General features: G+C 53.1%; 1 protein-coding gene across 6 annotated transcripts in view; it reads left to right on the forward strand.

The window, feature by feature from the left end:
- The first annotated feature begins 994 nt into the window (after window positions 1–994).
- Adcyap1r1 (ADCYAP receptor type I) overlaps window positions 995–22533 on the forward strand; it is a 50714-nt gene continuing 29175 nt past the window's right edge. For 2 of the 6 annotated variants that reach the window (XM_040737296.1, XM_040737297.1), the window contains exons 1-4: window positions 999–1875; window positions 9342–9466; window positions 10739–10844; window positions 22152–22259. In XM_040737296.1, coding sequence (XP_040593230.1) covers window positions 9416–9466; window positions 10739–10844; window positions 22152–22259 — 265 coding nt within the window. In that variant the 5' untranslated portion in view covers window positions 999–1875; window positions 9342–9415. Of the gene's footprint in view, window positions 1876–9341; window positions 9467–10738; window positions 10845–22151; window positions 22260–22533 lie in introns of all 6 variants that reach the window. The other 4 variants (XM_040737301.1, XM_040737299.1, XM_040737298.1 and 1 more) reach the window with 4 other exon arrangements.

A 22533-nucleotide genomic window follows, 5' to 3' on the forward strand; every position in this document is an offset into this window, starting at 1 on the left:
ATCTCCCCATTCCACGCATCCCCTGGTGCCAGTGTCCGGCATTTCACGCTTCAATTCCTATCTGGAGGTTCCCAGCAGCCATGCCTTCCCTTGTACGTCCCGCAGTTTACAGGGCACTTTCGTAGGTGACATCTCATTTGATTGGTCCTACACCAGGGCCGGAGGCCCAGTAGAGGAGCTGACCCCCCAGACTAGAAAAAGATGCAGTGCATTCCAGGGGGTGGTCTTGCTGACACCTGCTTAGCACCTGTGCTCTTTCTCTTGACAGAGAAGACTGGTATTCTCTACTTCTCTTCCCGCGGAACACGGTCTGCAAGGAACACAAGCTAACAGTGAGGCGAGGCAGTGGGGGCTGGTGCTTAGCCGGCTACAAGGGGGAATCATGGACGTGCTGTCTGTCTATAGGGCACTTCACATAACTTTTTGGGACATAAGGTTGCTCCTTATTCTGAGCCTTACTGTTTTCACTTGTGAAATGGCGTGTAAAATGGTCAGGTCTTATGTGGCAGGGTTCTGTCTGGCTCCCATCCCATGTTCTTCTCTTTCTTCCCGACCTTTCATCTTCTGCTCAAAGAAAGGCTCAAGTGCTTTCTCCTTGCCTCTTCCTCCTTGGGGATTCCTCAAAAGGCTCTCTGTACCCCAGTGATTGGACCAAAGGAAGGGTGGCCCAGAACTTAGCTGAATGATGGGGATGGGGAGAACTCACAGGATGCTCTGACTGGGGACAGTTACAGCCAACTGGGCGTGGCAAGACAGTTGGCTATGTGACCTTAGCCTGCTGAGTTCTGCTCATTAAGCCTCCACTTACCCAATTGTACCAATAACAGTAGTAATTTGTTCAGCCTCAGAGACTATATGAGGCTAGCATAAGCCTACTCCTGGCACACAGTCTGTCCTTACTCAATGCTGTTCTCATTACCCCCAGAAACAGGAACTATGAATATATGTAGTGCAGGGGAAGAAGTCGAGTCTCAGAAATGACCCACAGACCTGGCAAGGCACTTGCATTTATTTTAAGAGACCTCCTATACGCACCATCACTCCTATACAGGCTATAGAGGTGTTCTCCAGAGCGTCACGTTTGAGGACATCCACATAGACACTTGCAACCCAACGCTTGCAGACCCAGATTGTAGGCAGAGAAAGACCCAAAGAGCGCCTGGGACTTGCTCAGGTAGCAGGGTTGCCAGGGGAGGCTTGGAAACAGTGAGGAGAGGGAGAGGGTTTTCTCTCTTGGATGTTTTTGCGGTTGGACAAAAAGGTGGAGAGTCCTGAGGAAGGCTCAACTCAGCCCGGAAGCTCTGCGACAGAGCTGGGAAAGGGGGGCTGTTACCTCCGCCTCCGCGCCCTGGGTCTCTGCCGCAGCTCCTCCGGCTTGTGGGCTCGTGTCAGTGCGGTGGTCCCCATCCAGCTCCTTATCTCTGCCCCGGGCCTAACCCCGCCCCCCGGCGCTCATTGGCCTGCACCCCACCCGCAGCCTGCGAGGTCCGCTGGGGGAGGTGGTGGTCTGTCGCCTCCCTCAGCCCGGGGCCTGGCTGCGCAGCAGAGGCGGCGCCTCTCCCGCAGGACAGAGCGGGCCGCGCGGCGCGGGGCGGGCGAAAGCAGACTGAGGAGCTCCTGGCTCCCTTCCCCGGCGGTGACTGGCGGTGGCTCTGGACCAGCGTGGTTCCCGTGTGCACACACGCACACGCCGCGGCGCAGGGACACAGACCTAGCTGCCCGCGGCCACACGCACTCAGAGACCAGGCTCGGCGCGTGCTCCGCGGCTCACACGCTCCAGCCAGAGAAGCTCCCGGCGCCGATTCGCGGTCTGCGCGCCCTCCTGCACCTTCGGTCCCGGCGCCCCTCAGCCTGTCCGGGCCCTGTGACCAGCAGGTAAGGTCCACCACCCCCGGCCTGTCCCTCCGCTCCGCAGCGCACGCCCAGCTCCAGACCCTGTTCAGGTGGGGGCCCTTGGACCCTTCCTCCAGCCCAGAGGTCTCCTGCAGCCACATGCTACGCCGACCCAGAGCCGGTGAGGGGCACAGCGCAGAAGCCCAACCTCTCTGGCTGCCGTGGGCTGGCTAGCTTCGCTCTGCCCGATCCAAGTGTATGGGACCATGGCTTGGGGTTACCATACCTGTAGACCACTCAGTGGGGGATCGGCCTAGCTCTCTCAGCATTTTCTGGTGCCAGAAAAGAACATTAGGAACAGGGATGACACTGCGGCCAGAGGGACCCCAAGACATCTACCTCCCTGTCTCCAGGGTGGACCAACGCGCCTACGCGGATTTGGAAGGAAGACACCGGAGGGTCCATTGGGGGACTCGGTTCCACAGTCTGGGGGGGTATTTGAGGGGTTGTCAAGCTACGTACTAGGGATGGAGGTAGGGTAGGAACCAGTTTAGTTTGTTCCCCAGTGGAGATAACCTTTGAGACTGTTTAAAAAGGATAGCCCTACGGTTTTTCCTGAGCAGAGATGTTGAATGAGAGAACGCTTGGACTTTGGTGGTCTAACAAGGAAACGCCCTGCAGGGCCTGTGGGAGAAAATCGCTGCTGGAGTGGGCTTGTTGAAGTGGGTCCACCTGAGACCCCTGCTGACTGTTTTAAAGGCCCACAGTAGCTAGCTGCTCGGAGCAGGACTGTGTCATCCATCAGCAAGAGCATGGCAGGTTTGGGGGTCAGAGGCACCAAGCGCGCAGCAAGGGGACGGTGATGGCATTTCACTTGCTGCTAAGGAGTGGAGCATCAGTTCTCGAAGGAGCTAGCTCAGAGAGCCTTCTGGACCATCTTGGCCTGAGAATGAGCCTTGGTAATTCTTCAGGCCATTTCGGGGCTCATGTGTGTGGCTACTTTTCTTTACTTAAGGCTGTGTCCCATAGCCCCTCATTCCCCAAACAAAAAGAGAAACAGGACTCTGGGATTTTCCCGTGGCAGCTCAGGTGCATCCCTTCGAGGGTATGTGGGAGTTCAGAGCCCACACAGGGCATGTTGAGGGCAGTTTGCCCTGGGATTGCTGTTGGATTGAGGCAGACCATGCTGAAGGTCGAGCTGGAGGCCAGAGGGTGGCTGTGGGCATCGGAAGACAACAGGATATGGTGATGGAGCCTGCCGGGGCCCAGGGATAGTAGGTAGTTCTAGCTTTGTTCAGGAGGCCCTGAATGCATTTGGTGTGAGGGGCGGGTGAGGCTGGAGGAGCCCCCATTTCCAAATGTGGGCCTAGGACTCCTGCTCCTCCCTGACCTTGGAGAAAACAGGCAAAGGCTCCAGTCTGGGCACAAGCCAAAATCGGAACACACAAATTAAAGACAGGACATACTGGAGCCAGCCTTGAGCCAGATCTCCTGACCAATCCATCAACAAGTGTGTGTGTGGTGTGACCAGGAGTCAGATGCGGTTCCTCCCGCTTTCTGCCATCAGGGGTAGTTGGTGGGAGGTGGGGCGTCTGTCCTGAGATCCCCGAGGGTCTGTCTGTCTCTGTGTGGTGAGGGACATGTCTGTGGTGAGCCTTTTCCTGCACTCCCGAGACTGAGAGAGGGTAAAGCCTGCATTCCCATCCTGTTTTGTGCATATCTCAGGCTGGCAGGGGGCTGATTGGTGAAGCGCTCTGGAGCCCTTGTTTTTTGTTTTGTTTTTTCACACAGTCACCTCTGCCATGCTTCCACTTTTGGACATCCTTTGCTTCCATTGCAGTGAGTGGTGGATGCATTCAGTGCAGGTTTACAGATGGGTATACAGGTAGGACAGTAGATAGGGCCACAAGGTGGCTTTCTCACGGGGAAAGTGGCCTAGCGGGGATGCATTTCATTGCCCAGGAATGGCATTGAGTAAGTGAGGGATCCTGTGCTGCCTGCCCAATGGCAGGGCCCAGGGTGCTCAATGCAGGGTGAGAACTTCATTTAGGACCAGGAACACCGTGTCCACCTGCAAGCCACTCATCTTGGAACTGACCCTGAGGTGACCGAAAGATGCAGAGGGAACACAGGGACAGAGTAGTGATGCTCCAGGCAGGGGATATTGGGGCCTTTCACCCCAGAAGGCCTAGAGGCCTCAAAAGCTACCTGCCACTTCTGAATAGAAGGTACTGGGCTTCTATGCCTGAATGGATTGGACTTCATGTCCAGCTGCCTGGCAACATGGAGGCAGGGAAACCCTTAGCTGGGATGTGTTTGTACTGAGCTCTGGATGCCGTCAGAAGCACACAATGATAACCACCCCCACACTGACACACAGAGGAGTGATACACAGCTGGGTAAGCATGTAGGCTTCCCATGACACCTGCCTGGGATCTGAGATGAGATAGAGGTAGGCAGCTACAGAAACACATCCTCACACAAGATCTGGGAGCACTTGGTCACAAAAGCTAACCTTAATGAAGGCCTAGGTGTATGTGTGTGTGTGTGTGGTCTGTGTCTGTGTCTGTATCTTCTGTATCTGTGTGGTATTTGTTCACTGTGTTGCAGGAACTTAGACCATGGACTGTGGCTTTTTTTCTTTTCTGTAAATCTAGTAAATATTTTAGACTCTGTGACCATCATATTTGGTTGCAGAGGCCTTGTCCTGCTGTGTTAAGCTTGGAAGCAAACACAGGGAACACAGGAAAAGAAACTAAACCTGGTTATATTTTGGTAAATTTTTTGGAACCCAATATTTTAATTTCATGCAATTTGTATTTTGTGAAATGTGATTCTTTTAATTTCCTGGCCATTTAAAAATGCACATTTAGAAACCATACTTGACTCTCTGTCCAAAAATAGTGAACGAAGTGAATTTGACTGGCTGGAAGAGTCCTTCACTCTTGGGCTGGATGGTTAGAGGCAAGAAAGGATCCAAGAGGTTGAAGAAACAGGACATCTGGTCTCAGAGCTCAAGATGCCTGAGCACTAGTTGCTCCCCTTGGTATCCCAGAGGCATCTGTTTGTCAGTACTGGGAGAGGCCTCCAGTGTGCTCAGGGGACACCCCCACCCCCGAAGTATGGCCGGAGACAGCACACATTAAATGCTTCTGATGTTGTCTGAGCATGCCAAGGAGTTCCTAAGCCCCTTCTCCTGTTCCTCTTATGAGGGAGAAGACAGTTCAAAGCCTCACCTTGGATCTCACGGGGAACTTGGCAAGCCCTCAACAGCCTAGGGAGGGGCTCTTCGTTCAGAGCTGGGGACCGGAGGGTAGAGTGAGGGAGTAAGTGGGTTTTCAGGAGGTGGCATTCCAAGGGTGGAGTGGCCTCCGTCCTCCTGGCTCTCCTAAGATTCTCAGTCGTACCTGGCTCTTCCCACCTTCTCCCTGGCAGATGGACATGTGGCATACTGGCTGAGAGCACTGGCAGCCGCTGTGCGCCTTGGAATCTCTTCACTGGGAACCTAAGGCTCGGGTAACAGGCCTCCCCGCCCCCCTCACTTCTCTCTTGCCCTGCTGTCCTCCAAGGACCTTTCTTTCATGTGGCATCGTCCAGGGATACTTTTCTGTCATATCCCCCAGGTCTCAGAATTCAGCTCACTTTCCATCGACTTGGTCCTGATCCTGAGGGCGCTGTGGTTGCTCTGCTCGGTGGCCAGGGAAATCTTTTCTCTTGGTGGGGGCGTAGCAATCTCTTCCCACCCAGTACCACCCATTTTCTGATGCAGCCCTCCAGTGTCCCTAGCTGCTAGGCTGGCTCCCTCCCCTACCCTGGAGGTGACTCTGATGCAGGACATATGAGGAACCCAAGCCTGTATGTCCATCCCTGTAGGGGCTTCCTAGGGCAGAAGAGTTCAGAGTAGGGGAGGATGCAGAGAGACACCAGACTCCAAATGAGGGCCTGGACCTGCTGTGGGAGGAGTTGTAAGCGGTCTGGAGCAGAAACCACGCCCCCGCTGAGCATGGCAGATGGCCTCTGCTGGGTTTGCTGCAGTGAGGAGGGCATCTGAAGGGTCTGCAAATCCCTTCTTCTGACGAGGAACGTCTCAAGGCCCGTGTGTGAGTCACCAGTTCTCCAGTGTGCTGAGTGGTGATGCGGCTACTGTTGTCAGTTCCTGCTCTGCTCACAGCAGAACGGCTGGTGCCCAGGGAGGGCAGGCCTTCGCTGGATAGAGGGGTGGTATGTTCTGGGGTCTCCCAGACCCTCCAAAGCTCAGTCCACATCCCATTCCTGTCAGGCATATCCCTAGGCTCCACACCGTGTAACCTTGGGAAACACCTTCCGGCTCTGGTGTCAGCCTTGCCATGGCTTTTCAAGTTGATCTCAGGCAGGACTGAATTATTCTGTTCACAGCTGCTCTTCCAGAAGAGGGAAACAGGCACAGGTAGGCCTGCATCTGTACAGGCCAGTGGCAGCCGGCCCTAGAGGATCTGCATACCTCTGAGAGGGTGAGAAGTCACCAGGGGGTGAAGCAGACTCCTTTACGAGTGACAGAGTGGCAGAAGTCAAGGGACATGTATGTTTTGGAGCTACTTTCTAGCTCAACAAGGCACCTCCTGTGTGACCTTGGAGAAGCTGTACAGTCTCTCTGTGCCCCTGTCACCTCCCCTATAGAACGAGGTCCGTGCCAGGAGCTTCTTCATATGTGTCAGTCAGGCTACAGGAGTTGACAGGGTATTCAAGTTGGAAGAGCGCCCAGCACACACTGAGTGCTTAGTGAGTACTGGCTGTTAGGAGATAAAGAGCAGTCAGCCTGCTGGTCCCAGTATTTGTGACACAGGGCGGAGGAGACAGCACAGTGGCACAGGAATCATGAGCGCAGAGTGGGAGACACCTCACAGATGCCCGGCTGTGACACATGCTTGCAGTGCTGCCTTGGGGACTTTGCAGACAACGTGTAGAGGCCAAGCAGGAAGCCTAAGGGTCAAGGCTCAAACCTCCATGGGAAACACTAAGAGCATGGGGGCAAGGCTTCCCTGTTCCCAGAGCCACCTGCCTAGCACAGCCTGAACCCCAGAGAGAGCGCAGGGTGGGGCGCACAGTGTGGCCAAGTCAAAAGGGCCTGGTGTCCCTTCTCAGGGCGGCCCGTCGCATTCCATGACAGGGTCACTGGCATCTCCAAGGAGGGCAGCCTGGGCAGAGAGAAGCAGCAGGCTGGTGTGGCAGATCCAGGGCACACACATGTTGGAGGGCTGCCTGTGGAGGACTGTGCCTGGGCCCCACAGAGCACTGTGGGGTGCCCGCGCTAGGCGCTGCTGAGAAAGAGAGGGGACAGGACAGAAGCACCCACTGGGAAGAGCAGAGAGCCACGCTACGTGAGGCTTGCAGAGTCGGGAGGAGAAGCCAGGGCCTGGGCCCTCCGTGGTAGGGGTCATGTGGAGCGGCAGTACCTAGCTCGTGCTTGGTGGCTGCCCCACCTGAGGTTCTGAACTGTGTGCACTCATGGCTCCTGTGCTGGCACTCTGCGCATCTCCCTGGGTTTGTCCAGGAGACTGCACACAGAACCAAGGATCCCTGTCCGTTTCTGCAGGAGGGTGATGTGTCCGTGAGCCAGGAGTCTCCCCACAGCAGTGTCTTCTTTACATGGCTCTGGGTCTCCATAAGGGGACGGATGACCATATTTGTGCTATCAAATGGAAGCCTTGTGGATAAAGATGGTGCAGTATCTGTGACACGACATATTTTTATGCTCCTTTGTCTCAGAGAGGGGAGTAGAGAGACAAGGAAATGGGGAGACAGAATACCAACGCTGCCCCCCTCCCCAGCTCTCTGCCTTCATGTCCCCTCCACCAGACCTCTCTGTTCCAGGTCTCTTTGCCCCAGTGTGCATCCCAAGGTTCTCACACGGGTTAAGGCAGAACCACCATAAGCCCATCTCCACAACTCAACTGGAGGGCCAGACTGGCAGGTGGCCCCAGGCCGCACCAGGCTGACAGGGCCCGGGATGGAGAGGAAGTATGTGTGTCTGGGGACAGCCTGCTCCCAAAGGGTTTCCCTGGGGACCACAGCTCCATTTTGGAGTCTTCATCTTGAGGTTACTCAAGGTGAAGGACAGTCAGCCCTGAGCACAGAGGACGTCTTGTTCTTCCTGGTTTTTCTATCCTGAACTAGCTGGGAAAGATGGCTTCTCACTCTTGCTGAGGTCCCCAGAGCTAGATATTCCTCTATCCTAAGGAAGTCTGAAGTTATTTCTGCAGGCAGAGTCTGGGGCCTCAGACTGCTAGAGGTGATTGCGGCCTTTGGGGGAACCACCAGTGCTGAACCAAGGCTGCCCGTAGCCACCAGGAGTGCATGGGGCTGGGAGGTGCAGGAACTCAAGCCTGTGCGTCTGACCTCCAGCCTTCTCCCAGCCCACCCAGCCCTCCTTGCCCCCTCCCCCAGTAAGTATCAGCTATCTGAGGCCTCCTCGGCACCTCTGGGTGAGCCGTAGACTGAGGAGTGAAGAAGCCCTTCTGTGTTAGCGTGCTCTGATAGGGCTACTTAATAATCCTTCCCACAACACTGTAGTAATAACCACCACCACTCTGAAGGGATGACGGGACTCTGCTTAGCAGGGCCAGTGTGATCATGCTGCGGTGAGTAATCACATGTATGCTGCTTTCTGTCCAACGGCGAACCTTCCCCGGCGTAGAGCTCCTGATGGCAAGGCATTTGTATCGATGGTCAATTTGAGAAGCAGAACAGGCCCTGGATAGGTGCGAGCTTGCTTCCCCAGTGTCCCCAGTTGTCTGGAGCTTTTCTGGTCTCTTCTGGGGCCCTGGTCCTCACTCCCACACCTGTCCTTGAGGTCCAGCAGCACTAAGGTGTGAACGCACTCTTTAGCAGTCACTGAGGACAAAGTGTGGTGAGACAGGGTGAAAGGAAAATGTACTTGTCCCAACTATGCAGTGGGAGCAAAGAGGCCCTTTCAGAGTGAACAGCTGGTATGGAGTTAGCTAGGCCACCCAGGCTGGAGAGGTGTCTTGCTGCCACAGACTGCACAGTGATCCTGGCTTCTATTCCAGTGTCATTCTCCAATCGAAGGGATTTATTCCATCTCCCCTGAGGATGTGGGCCCTGCGTTTAGAAGGGAAAGGGAAAGATCTGGGAGCATGTGTGCCCTGCACAAGAGGCTCACGCTTGTGCCTGAGAACAAGGGAGCCTGGTAAATGTCACTGCTAGGGGGGCATGCATATGCCAACCAAAATGCTGTTCCTGTGTGGAAGCAGAGAATGTCCAGACATGGAGACAGCTGGTATACTCCAGAGGAATAAGCTGCCCTAGAGTGTTCCAGTAGCCTGGTGGCTGAGCTGGCGTGTACCCACATACGGTGCCCTACTGTGGGCCTGTGCAGATGGTACTCAACTCATGTCAGTAGGACAAAAGGGTAAAAAAGGAGTTCGGGCCCCAAGGGTTAATCAGGGCTGGAAGCCTGGCCTGGGAATCCACGGCAGCTAACACGGTATGTCGTCTTTCCTTCCCTTCAGCCTGTGGACAGCGGCTCTGGCTCTGATTCTCCACTGCTGGGAGCCGCAGCCAGAGATCGAGGCTGGGAAGCACCATGGCCAGAGTCCTGCAGGGCTCCCTGACGGCTCTCCTCCTGCTGCCTGTGGTAAGGGCCCAGAGCCTCCCTGCACACGTGTACTGAGTCTCCACCTGGAGAACCAGTTGTTTCTGCATACTGTCAGCCAAGCTGTCCCCTCCACTGGCATGTCTGTCAAATTCTGCCAACACTCACCGCCCCTCCCCCCTACACACACACTGCACCACTCACGGTTCTGTAGTGTGAATTAGATAAATGATTTTCCTCGACTGGTGCTGATTGGACTGAAACTTGTTACAGAATTTACAAGTCTATTAGGATGGTGACATGCGCGGTAGCATTTAGAGTTGCATAGTATTTGGATAGCTCAACTGTGTGCAGGGTCTCTGGTTAGGGCCACAGAATGGTCCTCTGGTTCCCATCTCATGAACCTTCTGACATCTAAACTCGGGGGCTTGTCCTCTGCTCTGATCTCTGTTGATCAAGGGTGAAGACCAGGAGAGAAGGAGAGTTCCATTTGGGCCAGAATGAGGCTGTCCTTAGAGTCCCTGGGACCCAGCCTCTTGATCTATATCTCCTTATGTGACAGACAGGCACACCCTCTCTCTGTAAGCAGCTGGGGTTGGACCTGTCTTGGGACATGACCCTTGGCAGCTCAGATCTTTGCCAAGGGAATCATTTCTGACCTGGGGATTGATGAAAATGAACTTTGTCATCTATCATGATAGCCGAGTGTGGCTGTAAAGTCCTTGGATCCTGCTGTAGGACCTGAACTGGGCTTTGTACCACACCCTCTCTGAGCCTGTCTCTCTTCCTCCGAAAGAGAGTGGTGAGGCCCGGAATCCTACCATTACCCCTTTGTCTGCTTCGGAAGGGCACCAGCTCCTGTGGCCCTCAGTTTACCACTTCTTGCCTCCCCCTAAAGTGCAGCAAGAGCCAACACATCAGATTCAAACCCTGTTACACCGCCATGTGTCTTGGAACAAGTTAAATAGCATCTCTACTTGGTTACACATCCGCAACAGAAAATGATGAAGATAAAACAAGCCCCTCCTTTGCAGTATTGATGGGCTTCTATCATGCTTGCACACACAGATGCTCAGCAGCTGGAGGGCAGCGCATGCAAGTGTTAATGTCACCATAGAGTGGTGGAGACTGAGGCTCAGGAGGCTGTGAGACCCACACACTGAGTTAGGGTCTGGGGAGAGTCCTCGTGGCATCTGTAACAAAGTAGATGTTGATGCCCCTGCTGGTCCTCCTTAACACTCTGCTTCTAAGTCAAACTAAGGGTTTTCAGTGGAGCTCCTTGTTCTCTCATTGTCCGTTCCTCGTGTCCTACAGGCTATTGCTATGCACTCTGACTGCATCTTAAAGAAGGAGCAAGCCATGTGCCTGGAGAAGATCCAGAGGGCCAATGACATGATGGGCCTCAATGAGTCCTCCCCAGGTGAGTGAGATGGTAGACAGTCCTGGTGTCCTTAGCACATGCAAGCTAGCTTTGCAGAAGTGGTGGGAGGGTGTGGGAAACTCTGGAGCCTGCAGAATGTCCTCTGAGAGCATGGTGTTTGACATCTGCTCTGCTCGGTGACACTGGGTGTCTCTCCTTGTGCCAGGCTGTACTGGGCTGTTCTGGGTAGCTTAAAGTGGCCACTGTTTTCTCTTGGGCTTGGTCTGGATAACAGCTGTCAACGAGCTTGTTCACAGGCCACCTGGGACCAGTGGCAGCAGGAATGCAGCTGTTACGGTGCTGTAGAGTATGCCAGCTGGAGACAAGGGTATGGGGTCAGTTTCTATCTGCTGGGTACAGCAGAAGCCAGGGCTGAAAGTGTAAGCCAACTTCAGGGTATTGGTTAATGTGGAATTCCTATATCATATGCTGGATGTGGACATCTTTAGCCCGTTCCCTCAAATAGTCCCAAGGATTACAAAAAGTGCCTCCTAACAGTTCATGTCCTGAGCGAGAGGCACAACTCCTGGTAAGACCCAGGGGTGTCTTCTAACTCCCCCTGCACGTGTAGGGGAGGTTGGGTGGACATCTTGGAGATGCCATGCTTTTCTCCTGGTCCTGTCCTGCAGAGCAGGCTGCCTAGGGGTGGGGCTCCACTCCATCCTGAGGGGTGTACCTAGGGGTGGGGCTCCACTCCATCCTGAGGGGTGCGCCTTTCCCTCGAGACTCACCCAGCCCTTCAGAGAACAATCTGCCTGAATGCGTGATTAATTCGCAGCCCAGTAAACAGAATTTCCAATGGGCCAGCCTTGCACCAGCAGCTCCTTCACAAAGCTTGACCAGGGGGAGGTGCTCCCAGCATGGCATGGCTGCTTCCCTGCCAGACCAGAAAATGGACTCCAGCCCGTACCAACTAGGAAAACTGAGGAAGGGGGCCGATGGGTACACAGTAGGAGGGTACACACTCTTATCGAAGTGACTCCTTTATCTTTGTGTGGGTGGCAGAGTGGGTCCTGAAGGCAGAAGCTATCCAGTGCTTCTGTACCATGTGGGCAGGCCCCATGCAGCCTGCCCCCTGACCTGGAGTCATTGGTTACAGACGGCCCCTCTCAGAAGGGGAAGGAAGAGAGCTGAGGAAGACATGCTGTATGAGGCTGTGGACAGCTTAATTACACTCCTCAGTTGTACACCCGGTGGAAGGATTTGACAAGACAGGCTTGCTCACAGGGTGTCCTTGTCTGAAAGCAAACGAGGACAGGTGTGAGCAGAACACTCATATAAGGAGGGGTGGGCGGGGATGGGAGGGGCTTTGAAGAAGAAGAGGTGAGCGGCCAGAAGGAGTGAGCAGGAAGGGCTAGAGTAGCTTGGAACACCACCAAGGGACTTTTTAGGAGAACATCCACAAGCCACAGTCCAGATTAAACTAGAATCTTGGCTTGACATAGTTATATGACATTCAGAAACTCCCAGGAGGTTCTGGTGAGAAACTAGAGCTATGAAAACCAGGGAGGAGGGGATGGGCATCAGCAGCGGGTGAGCCAGGACCCGTGGGAGAACACGGCAGGTGGGGGTGTTTGTAATTACTCCTACTTCATAGATGATGACACAGGCGCAAGGGAACCCCACACCTTGCTTAGGGACACAGTTCATTGCAAGTGGGACCTGGGTTTGAGTAGTCTCTGCCCTCAGTTGCTGCCTCAGGACAGCACGCTCTGAGGTCCGGCGTGACTTCCATATCACCTTTGAAGACGTGGAACAGCTCGGTTTTCTTAGGTATAATGGAGGGTGGATTAATATCTAGCAGCTGTCATCTTCAGGAAGCAGGAGGGCTTGAGGACCTCAGAGTCACTGTATCATGGTGTGGGAGGCCACAGACTTCCCACCTTTCTGCTAGGTCAGAGTTCTTCTGATGAGGTAGACACCATTTGGAACTCTCTGGAAGGGGTTTCTTAAAGAGAGGGGCATGTAGTCCGACTTTCTTTTTGGACTTTCTTGGACCGCCAGCCCCCAAATAATGATGTGGAGACTTATTATTAATTATAAAAGCTTGGCCTTTAGCTTAGGCTTGTTCCCAACTAACTCTTATAACTAAAATTATCACAGTTCTACTAATCTATGTTCTGCCGCATGGTTCTTTACCTCTCTTCCATTCTGTATGTCCAATTCCCTCAGTGTCTCGCTGGCTTCTCTCGAGCACTTAGATTCATTTCCAGTTCTTCTCCCTCCCATCCCCCTCCCTGGAAGTCCTGCCTAGTCTCTCCGGGCTAGCTATTGGCCATTCCACTCTTTATTAAACCAATCAGAAGGCACCTTTCACATAGTATGATCAAATATCCCAAACAGGAGAGAGTTGAGAACCAGCCCAGGCTTCAGGGAACTGAGGGAGGGAGGGAGGGAGGGAGAGAGGGAGGGAGGGAGGGAGGGAGGCAGAGCAAGCCTAGGTAGGGGTGGCTTAACGTGGGTGAGAACTGTGGGCTAGCACTTACAGAGCAGGTGCTAGCAGCGTGGGTTTGAGTCCTCAGTGTGCATGCCTGCACACAGCTGGTCAACCTCAGTCAGCTGCGGTGTTTCCTTCCACTTGAAGATGAGGTCGCCCACTCAGAGAACCGCTTTCTTGCTTCTTTGCCCATGATCTAGAAGTTCATGCCAGGGTGGGAAGAGCCAGTGGGTACTTCTGGAGAGGTCCAGAGATCCCAGCTCCCCCAATCCATGACACTGCAGTTGAAGAGTGAAAAGTCTCCCAGGTTCCTTTTTGCTGGACACATGAGGAGTCATGGAGGAGGAGAAGGTGACTTTGGGTCTGTGTTCAAGAGGGCCTGCCCTGCTCAGAGCTGAGCCCTGCAAAGGCAAAGGCTGTTTGCGTGAGTGCTGAAGAGGTGGAGGGTCTCATTAAGGAAGGCCAAGGGCAGAGGAAGGGGGCACCTTGGGAAGGCTGGGCTGAGTGAAGCATTCATCAAATCTGTGCCCTAAAGCTCCTGTGGTACACTCTGCTGCAAACAAGCATCTGAATAGGCGGTTTCCAGGCACCATGCCAGGGTTCAGGGGCCAGGACAGCTAACCCCTGCTGTCAGCCCCCTAGGGAAGGTCTTCATGTTTTCTGAGCCTCATATGAGCCTCATATGAGCCTCGTGCCTGCCTCTAGGGGTGTCTTCATCTGGGCCTTCGAATTAAACAACCTTGTGCCCCTAGAGCAGGGGGCATCTCACTGTACTTTGCAGTGTTGCTGAAGTCCCTAGGAACAATGTAAGGTAACCATGACCAGTCCTTTCCTACCTGCAGCCAAGGTCAGCAGCATCTGGGCCCAGGCTCCAAAGAGGTGTGTCCCCAGAGCCAGCCTCTACCTGATTGCAAAGTGTGTCGAAGTTTGACAACTCTAGAGAACCCTCTCCACCCCTGTGTCCCTGTGAGTCAGGCACGGAGCAGGTGAATCAGGCTCAGCTCTCAGAGTGGCATGGGATTAAGAGCTGGTTGTGTTGTTAGCCTTGGTTGGGGAGAGTAGGGATTGGTCAGCTGTGGTCTCTGTCTGCCTCTCCAATCATGTTGTCCCTGAGCACTTATCTGCACAGACACTGCCAGAAAGTAGTGGTGACCCTGAGACAGGCTTGAAAATGAAGAAGAAAGCTTGGGGGTGTGAGCTCAGGGCTGCTTTTATACACACACACACACACACACACACACACACACACACACACACACACACACACACACACACACACGTTCCCTTGCTTCTCAATGTCATGGCTACCCAAGGGTGGTATGGCTGGGCAGCCTCTTAAATCACCACACAGTGCAGGAATACAGACCTCTGTGGTCTAGTCAGCCACTGCACATGCTCGCTTTGTGCAGGCAAGAGACGGTAAACAGGAGATGTGTGAGAATATGTAGCATGCCTCAAAGCTTCACAGTAAAATTGAAAGTTAAGCGCACCGTGAAATAACGATAGAAGTACAGTTTATTAGATTCATGGGCCAAGAGTTTAGTCAGTTATCCTGTACCATACATAATGTGTGTGTACTGTGCTGTTTCACATGGCTGGCAATGAGGTGTGTGTTCCCACCAGCATCACCGCAAACACTCGAGTGACTTTAACATGGTGATTGCATCACTAGTGGCAGGGATTCCTCAGCTCTAGTATAAGGTTAGGAGACAGCCATGGCATATCTAGTGAGATGGGACTGTTGGAATGAAGGCCTGGTTTGTTGGAGGCAGGGGCCATGTGTGGTGCTGTGTGGTTGGGGATAACTGTCTTGGGGAGGCACCTGTATCTCCTCATCTTCCTGAACTTCAAGCGTTGGAAATACCACCCCATCATTTTGAGCGTGTGCTGAAGGCGTTTCTTGGGAAGAGGATCAGGGATGGAGGTATGTTTCACTGTTTTGTTTCTCATTCCAAATTCCTGGATCCTGCGTGGGACTCGGGCCAACTCTGAGTCTGGCTCTGCCGTATGACACATGAAGCCGTTAGAGCCAGAGGTGCTGGCACTGGCAAATCACATGGAGAGTCTCAGCCAGCTCTGGGTGGGTGCCCAGAGCTCCTGACTGGGGAGTTCCCTTTCTGCTGCACTGTAGCAGTGCCCTTGGAGGAGGAAGAGGACGGGGAGGTGGCCTGCTCTGCACCGGAACTGGGGCTGGTCTATGCACATCAGGCCATGTAGCTCCGTTCTTTGATCCCTCTGCCTTGTCTAGGTTGTGGCCAGCAGCACACCTCCTCCTTTGTGGGGCTCTGAGCTGTGAGCATTGGGAACCTTCCTGTGTTCAGGAAGAGCGGGTCTGGCTAGTCTTCAGTGAATGGCACGTGCTGAAAGAGATAGGCAAGGCCTGCAGCACTGTGGCGGGTCAGGAGAGACGCCTTCATGTGACCTTTCTGGACTTGTCCTAGGTAGAGTTCAGGTGCCTAGACCAGCCCTAGCCCCAGCCCCACCACCGACGCTGTTGGCCTTCCAGCTGCTCCAACACTAACCAGCCCCAATTTTGAGGAAGTAGGTGTCTACAGAACCCCTTGCTCTGAGGAACTTGCTATATGTAGGGTTCATAGGAACCTGATTGAGGGCTTTCTCAGACCCGTATTCCCCAGAAGATGGCCCCTTTGGAGCTCAAACATATATCAGACTCTCCTGATCTCGTATCTAGGTCTGGCTGGGGCCTGAGCATCTGCGTTCTAGGAGGCTGCCAAGTGTCTTGCTGGCTCGGGGTCACATTTGGAGATTTGCTGCCTTCAGCTCTGCCCCTTCCCTTTAGCACTGACATCATGGGAGGGGGAGGGGTCCTCATTTGATGAAACCTTGGCTGTCAAGTGTTTCTTCAGGAAATTGAATTGTTTTTCACCCTTAAATCGCATGCTCAAATGGAGGGCTTTCTTTAAGAATACCTGAACATCCCTGGGTGGATCTTGAAAGGAAGGGAGGGCTGTGGCTGTGGCTGTCACTCTGGTGTCCCTGGGCTCATGAGTTTTGAACTCTATGTGGAGCTGGACAGAATCATCACCATGACAACCTCTGATTAGCTCCCTCATTCTGTTCCCTTCAAAGACTAATGGCTCATGCACTCTCTGTCAGCTCCACGCCTAAGTAGATCCCATCTCCTCCGCTGTCACAGGAGTCACTGCTGCTTGCTGTGAGTGTCATGTCGGAGGGAAGGTGGGCACAACTCTCAAAGTGCAGGCTTTCCTGCCTCATGGACCCTTGATTCCTCAGTAGGGCTTGTGTGGGTTCAGCTGGGAGGGCTGGGGTAGGTGCTGGTGCAAACCTAAGGAGTAGAGACGAGGTCCCCGGGGGTTTGGGGGAGCCGTCAAGTAAAGCAGCTCCAAAGGCATCAAGGCCTGCACTGAAGGCGGCAGCTCGAGCACCGTCTCTGAAACCCACGCTCCTGGCCGCTGTCTCGCTGTCCTGTCCTGCTTTTCTCTGCAGCCTTCTTAGCCAGCTCCACTTCTAAACCTTGGCATTCCTGAGTGTTCCTCTGTGAACTCAGTTTCTCACTAGATAATCGTCTAGCTGCCCTGGCCACCTTGCCCATTGTCATCTGGTTTAATTTTGGCTCTTACTTCTGTCTCACATCTGGCATACATGAGACAAAACATGATTTCCAACTTCCTGATTCACTCACCATTTGACTCCTAACTAGTCCATGTATTATGGCTGTCTATCCATCCATCTACCCTCCCACCTCCCACCTATCCACCCACTGCCTACCTGCCCGTCTACCTATGTATACATTCAAATATCCATTCATCCGTCCATTTGTCTATCCATCTTCCCACCCATTTATATCATCATCCATCCATTAAGACACCCAAGCCAGAAACCAGGATGACATCAGCGATACTTTCTTACCTCTCTGGTACATGAGTCATCATCACATACACTGTGCTGCAGTTACAAGTCAACCTTAAATCCAGAGATTAGAACAATGGTGTTTCTTTTTTCTTATGCAAGTCATCAGTCAGTACAGTTAGCTACAGTGGGAAGATAGAATTTAGCGTTGCCTGGTCATTAAGAGACCCAGGCTCCTTCCCTGGTGGAACACTGACACCCTCTGTATGATGAAACAGGTTTCTTTTGGGCCACAAGCAACTTCCAAGTCATGACACGGTGACTTAATGCTCAGCCTTATCTTAATGTTTGTCCCAACAGCTCTTATAACTTAAATCAACCTGTTTCTCTTCATCTACCCTTTGCCTCTGGACTTTTTAACCTTTCTTTCATTCTGTATGTCCTTCTATGTGTCTGTCTGTTTGTCTGGCTGGCTCCTGGTATCTCCTTCTCTTTCTCTCTTGTTCTTTTCTCTCTCTCCCTCTCAGACCAGAGTCCTCCTCCTCTTTATTCTTTCTGCTCACCAGCACCCCTTCCCTCTACTGCCTGGATATTGACCTTTCAGCTTTTTATTAGATCAATCGGTGCCTTAGGAAGGCAAAGCCATACATCTTTCCATCATTAAACAAATGCAGCCTAACAAATGCAACACATCTTTAACTAGTGAAACAAACATTGCACAGCAGTATGTGGTCTCAAGGGTTGAGGAAGCATGGGAAGCCAAGCTCCTAACTTTGAGCTGGGGAAGGACCACAAAGCCTAAAAACTCTGGTGACTCCTTGAATTTGGGATCTTTGAAAGGCTCATCCCCTCAGACCTCTAACAGTCTTGCTGATGCCCCATCTTAGCTGGGTGAGACTCATTTCAGGCCTCTTTCCTCCATGATGGAATGATAGTAACTTGTGCTGCCCAAAAGATGCTAAATTGCCGTATGAACCTCCAGCCCCAATAGGAAACTAGCATAACACTCACTCAGCATAGTACTCCAAACCATTATAAGCTCCACGAGGCCCAGACTGGCTGCTTCTGCTTCATCTGTACTGCTGAATCCATTGTGTCTCTACTTAATGTCTTTTGAATTAATGAGCAAATGAAAAGGAAAAGTAGCAAGGGGAGGGAGAAAAGGATGAAAGGAGGGGAGTGGAAGAGCACAGGCATTGTGAAGGCTTCAGTTGCCACCAAAATTAGCTTGCCGAGCTGTGGAAACTGTGTGTGATCTGTGTGTGTGGCGGGGACACAGTTTCTGTCCTCAGCCAGAGCACCTAAAGGCCCTGTTGCGAGCCCACCTCCCGTCATGTCTAAAGGCCCTGTTGCAAGCCCACCTCCTGTCGTGTCTAAAGGCGGCCAGTTTGTATAGGTGTGTGCCTCGCTCGCACCCATAGGTCCTGAGGTCCTGGAGATCTTGTTCTGCATTTTCTTGATGTCCTGGCCTCATGAGAAGACAAAACTGGGGGCAGAATTTAGGACTGGGAGAGTTTCCAGGCTTATGAGAGGTAGATCCTTGGGAATCCTTGCCAAGATCCTTGGCAGATGGACCAGAAAGTAGTCCTGGTGGCTCCTGTCATCCCAGAGGCAGCAGACAGTCCTGTGAACTCTCTGTTCCAGACCCCAGCTCTGGCCACTCATGGTTGGGGTACTGACAGACACCTGGCTCTGTCTCTGACGTTGGTCTGTGAGTCACAGCAGAGGAGACCACACATAAATCTGGGCTCTTCTAGGCAGACTCAGGAGGGAGGCCCTCCCTGCCCTTCCTACAGCTGTGTCCCCTTGTCAGTTTCATGTACATCTGGTACAGGGAAGCCGCTGAGAGATCTCTCATTAAGACCATGCATCATTTACCCTGCTTCCACCTCTGAGCCCCGGCTCAGGGTCCCGGCTGCAGCCACTCCTTGCCCCTCAGCCCTCACATCTGTGCCCTCTGTGTGACTCCCTGCCCTCTGCATTGTCATCTGGAATAGCAGCTTGCTGTGCCAGGGCCTAATGTCCCAATAATGGGAACATCTGCTGGCCAGGGCTTCTGGGGTATGGGCCAAACGTGGCCATGCTTAGTGGGCATTTCACAGTTAGCATGGGCCATGGCAGCCAAAGATATACTGTTGGGTGTCTTTCAAGGACACAATGTCAGAGCCAATTGTGCACTGGCGAGACATCCTGGGTGGACAGGAATCATTGATAGTGGCCTCATGGGACATAGATGACTTTCCTCATCTGGTCCACTGAGTGTTTGTACACTTAGACTCAGCATATAGAGCGTTAACAATTTTCCCAGCTCCCAGAGGGTGTCATTCCATAAGCAGGATGCCACAGGCCAGTGTCACTAGTGTGAATGTCCAAGCAGCAAGGTCTAAATTCTAAGAGACCTATAAGCTGAGAATGTCTTGGGCTGCCAGAAGTCATTTTTGTGACAGAAGAGCCATGCGGTCAGGAATCCTGCCCAGGCCGCTGCTCTGCCTGCTCAGGTTTGCTCTGTGTCTGTCAGCAGCTGGTCACTGAGCTTCTATGTCCCCAGCAGGGCTGCCTCTCTGGGGAGTGATTCCCAGGGGCAGCTAGTTGAAATAATAAAACTAAGGCTAGTGACAGCCAACATGCGTGAAGTCAGCATGGTGCTGATCATAGAACTTTCTGTATAGGAACTCGTTAGTCCCCCTAGCTGTCCTGGGAGGTGGGACGGCCAGTCACTCACTTCCCTTATGGGACACTGATGCTCTCCCACCCGTAGACCTTCGGCAGGTCAGGCTCCTTTCCTGAAGCTCTCTGCTGCTGTCTGACATGCTCTGCACCCCCCCCAGCCCCCTTGCACTTTTGTCATGTACTCTCCACTGCGTCACCACCCATCACTACCCGTGCTTCCTTTGTTAACTCCTAAGTGTGGTACCCTGGGCTTCCTCCTCCTTTGTTAACTCCTAAGTGTGGTACCCTGGGGCTTCCTCCTCCTTGCTTTCCGTCTTCACGTCCTTTCCTTGGGAGACATGACTCATAAGCTAGAGAGATGGCTCAGCCATTAAAGGCCAGGCTCACAACCACAAAGGCATGCCTCACCACTCACACGCTCAAGGGGAAGCTAGCCTGGCAGGCCAGGTAGGGACAGGGACAGGTAGGCAGCGCAGGGGCAGCAGGTGTCATGCTTATGAGTTGGGATAAGAAGAACACAAATCTTAATGGTTGATGTGGGGAGTCACCAAGCCATGCAGTTTGAGAAGATTTGGGTCCTAGCTGGGTGAGATCTGGGAGGAGGCTGTGATCTCAGTAAAGGTGGATAGGGTTCATGTATGTCTGGAGGGAACCATGCAGGGCTTGATGCTGCCCATGATGGAGATGCAGTAAGTGACTCTCAGGTATCTAGCTGGGCTGACACAGATGTGAGGTTAGTAGGAGGGTCTGGGTGGAGTCCAGAACTCTTGCATTTGATTGTCTTTGAGCTCCCAAAGTGGAAAAATGCAGTAGGTAACTAACCTTGGGGTTCCGCCCAGAGAGTGGCTAGAGGCCAAAGACTAGAAATGTCAACATGTGATTCTATTAAGTCCCTGAGCAGGGTGAGCTCATCCAAGGTGAGTGACCCAAGACAGGATGACTCCCAAGTCTGTAGCCAGTCAGGTGGGCAGAGTACAGCCCAGCTGGAGTTGAAATTGTTCTTAGGATCTGGCAGAGAAGAGGTGGTTGTTGACCTTGGGGAGTGCTGCCGCAGTGCAGAGGAGGGGTGGGGAGAGATGGTGGCCGTGCAGGGAGAGAAGGCACCGAAGGAGCCACCAAACCTCCCAAATCAGAGCTAGATGAGCCTGACAAACTCTTCCTCACTGCTCACCCCAGGAAGACTTGATGATTCCTAAGTCTTGCTGTGCACCTGTCCCTTCCCCCCTGCCAGCCGGTCCCCACAAGACTCTCACCTTGGCCTCCTCAAGGACTCTGCCTCCATCACCTCTCTCCGTTCCAAGTCTTTCTACAGTCACTTCCAAGCTTCTGTCTGGGTGCTTTCCATCCTCTCAGCTGGGGAAGCTGTGGCTTCACTTCGGGGGCCAGCTTTGTGTGTGGCAGATCCTTGCTCCAGGCCTACGCTGGGAAGGAGGTGGGCTGTGGGGTGCAGCCTCAGACCAGCTGGTCTGGCCTCAGCCCAGCTCCCATGGAGGAATGAGCCTCACTGTGGAGGTGAACATGTTGCCAGAGCCCACAATGGTGGTGAGACTAGGAGAATGCAGGTGTCTGGCAGGCTGCAGGCCGGCTGTGGCATGGAGAGGAAGGCCTTCCACGGAGCCTCCTGCTCTGAAGTTCCTACAGTGTCTTTCTGAAATATTCATGGGGGGCTTTTCTGGGTACAGGAGCCAGCCTTCCCCACACAGGAAGACTTACCTTCTCTCCTTGTAAAATGTTTGCCTTCTGCAAGGGCCAACTTCTGAGCAGTTCGTGCAAAGTGTGTGTGTGTGTGTGTGTGTGTGTGTGTGTGTGTGTGTGTGTGTGTGTGTGGTACTTGTGTATGGTGTGGGACTGTTGTTTATCAGTTATCACCTGATTGCAATACCTAATAGAAATAACAAGGGAAGATTTATTTTAGCTCACAGCTCCAGGAGTTCTGTTTGTGGTTGGGGAGGCACGGTAGAGTAGCTCAGCTCATGTATGGTGCCTAAGAAGCAAATAAATGGGGAATGATAGCACCCCACTAGCTTTCTCCTTTCCTCGCTTTAATTTGCCCAGGATACCAGCTCACCCACAGGTAATGCCACCCATGTTCAGGGTGGATCTTTTCTCCTTAGTTAACCCTCACCATCACCAGAGGAGTGCCTCACCATCTCCTAGGTGATTCTAAATCAAGTTGATATTTTAAACTAGCCATTACAGAGGGGGCATAAAGTGTATACATCTGTCTTACGTGTTGTGTGTGTGTGTGTCTGCCTATGTGGGATGCGTATGGTGTCTGTGTTCGGTTGTGGTATGTGTACATGTGTGTGCATGCGGTGTGTATATGGCTAGGCACATAGGCACACTCTCATGGTAGCTCTCTCCTCCAGGTTGCCCTGGCATGTGGGACAATATCACATGTTGGAAGCCTGCTCAAATAGGTGAGATGGTCCTTGTGAGCTGCCCTGAGGTCTTCAGGATCTTCAACCCGGACCAAGGTAAGTCAAACCCAGACTCTCTCCCAGCTGTTGGTTTAGCCTGCAGTCCACAAAGCCATACCCCTGCCTAGAGCTCAGCTTCAGGGACTCAGGGACCTGATGGGCAGATGGCAGACAGGATGGGATGGTGTTCTTCATGTTGGTATAGGACATGGAAACGCTTCTCCAGGTATGCCAGGTATGCATTGCTGGGTGAGTGTCTTGGTAGGTGAGAGCAATCTGGGCTCTACTGCTTATCCCGCTAGGGACCTTCAGCAAGGCAGACCGTCCTCAA

This window comes from Mesocricetus auratus, unplaced genomic scaffold (genome assembly GCF_017639785.1).
Source record: "Mesocricetus auratus isolate SY011 unplaced genomic scaffold, BCM_Maur_2.0 Super-Scaffold_100676, whole genome shotgun sequence".
Taxonomy (NCBI): domain Eukaryota; kingdom Metazoa; phylum Chordata; class Mammalia; order Rodentia; family Cricetidae; genus Mesocricetus; species Mesocricetus auratus.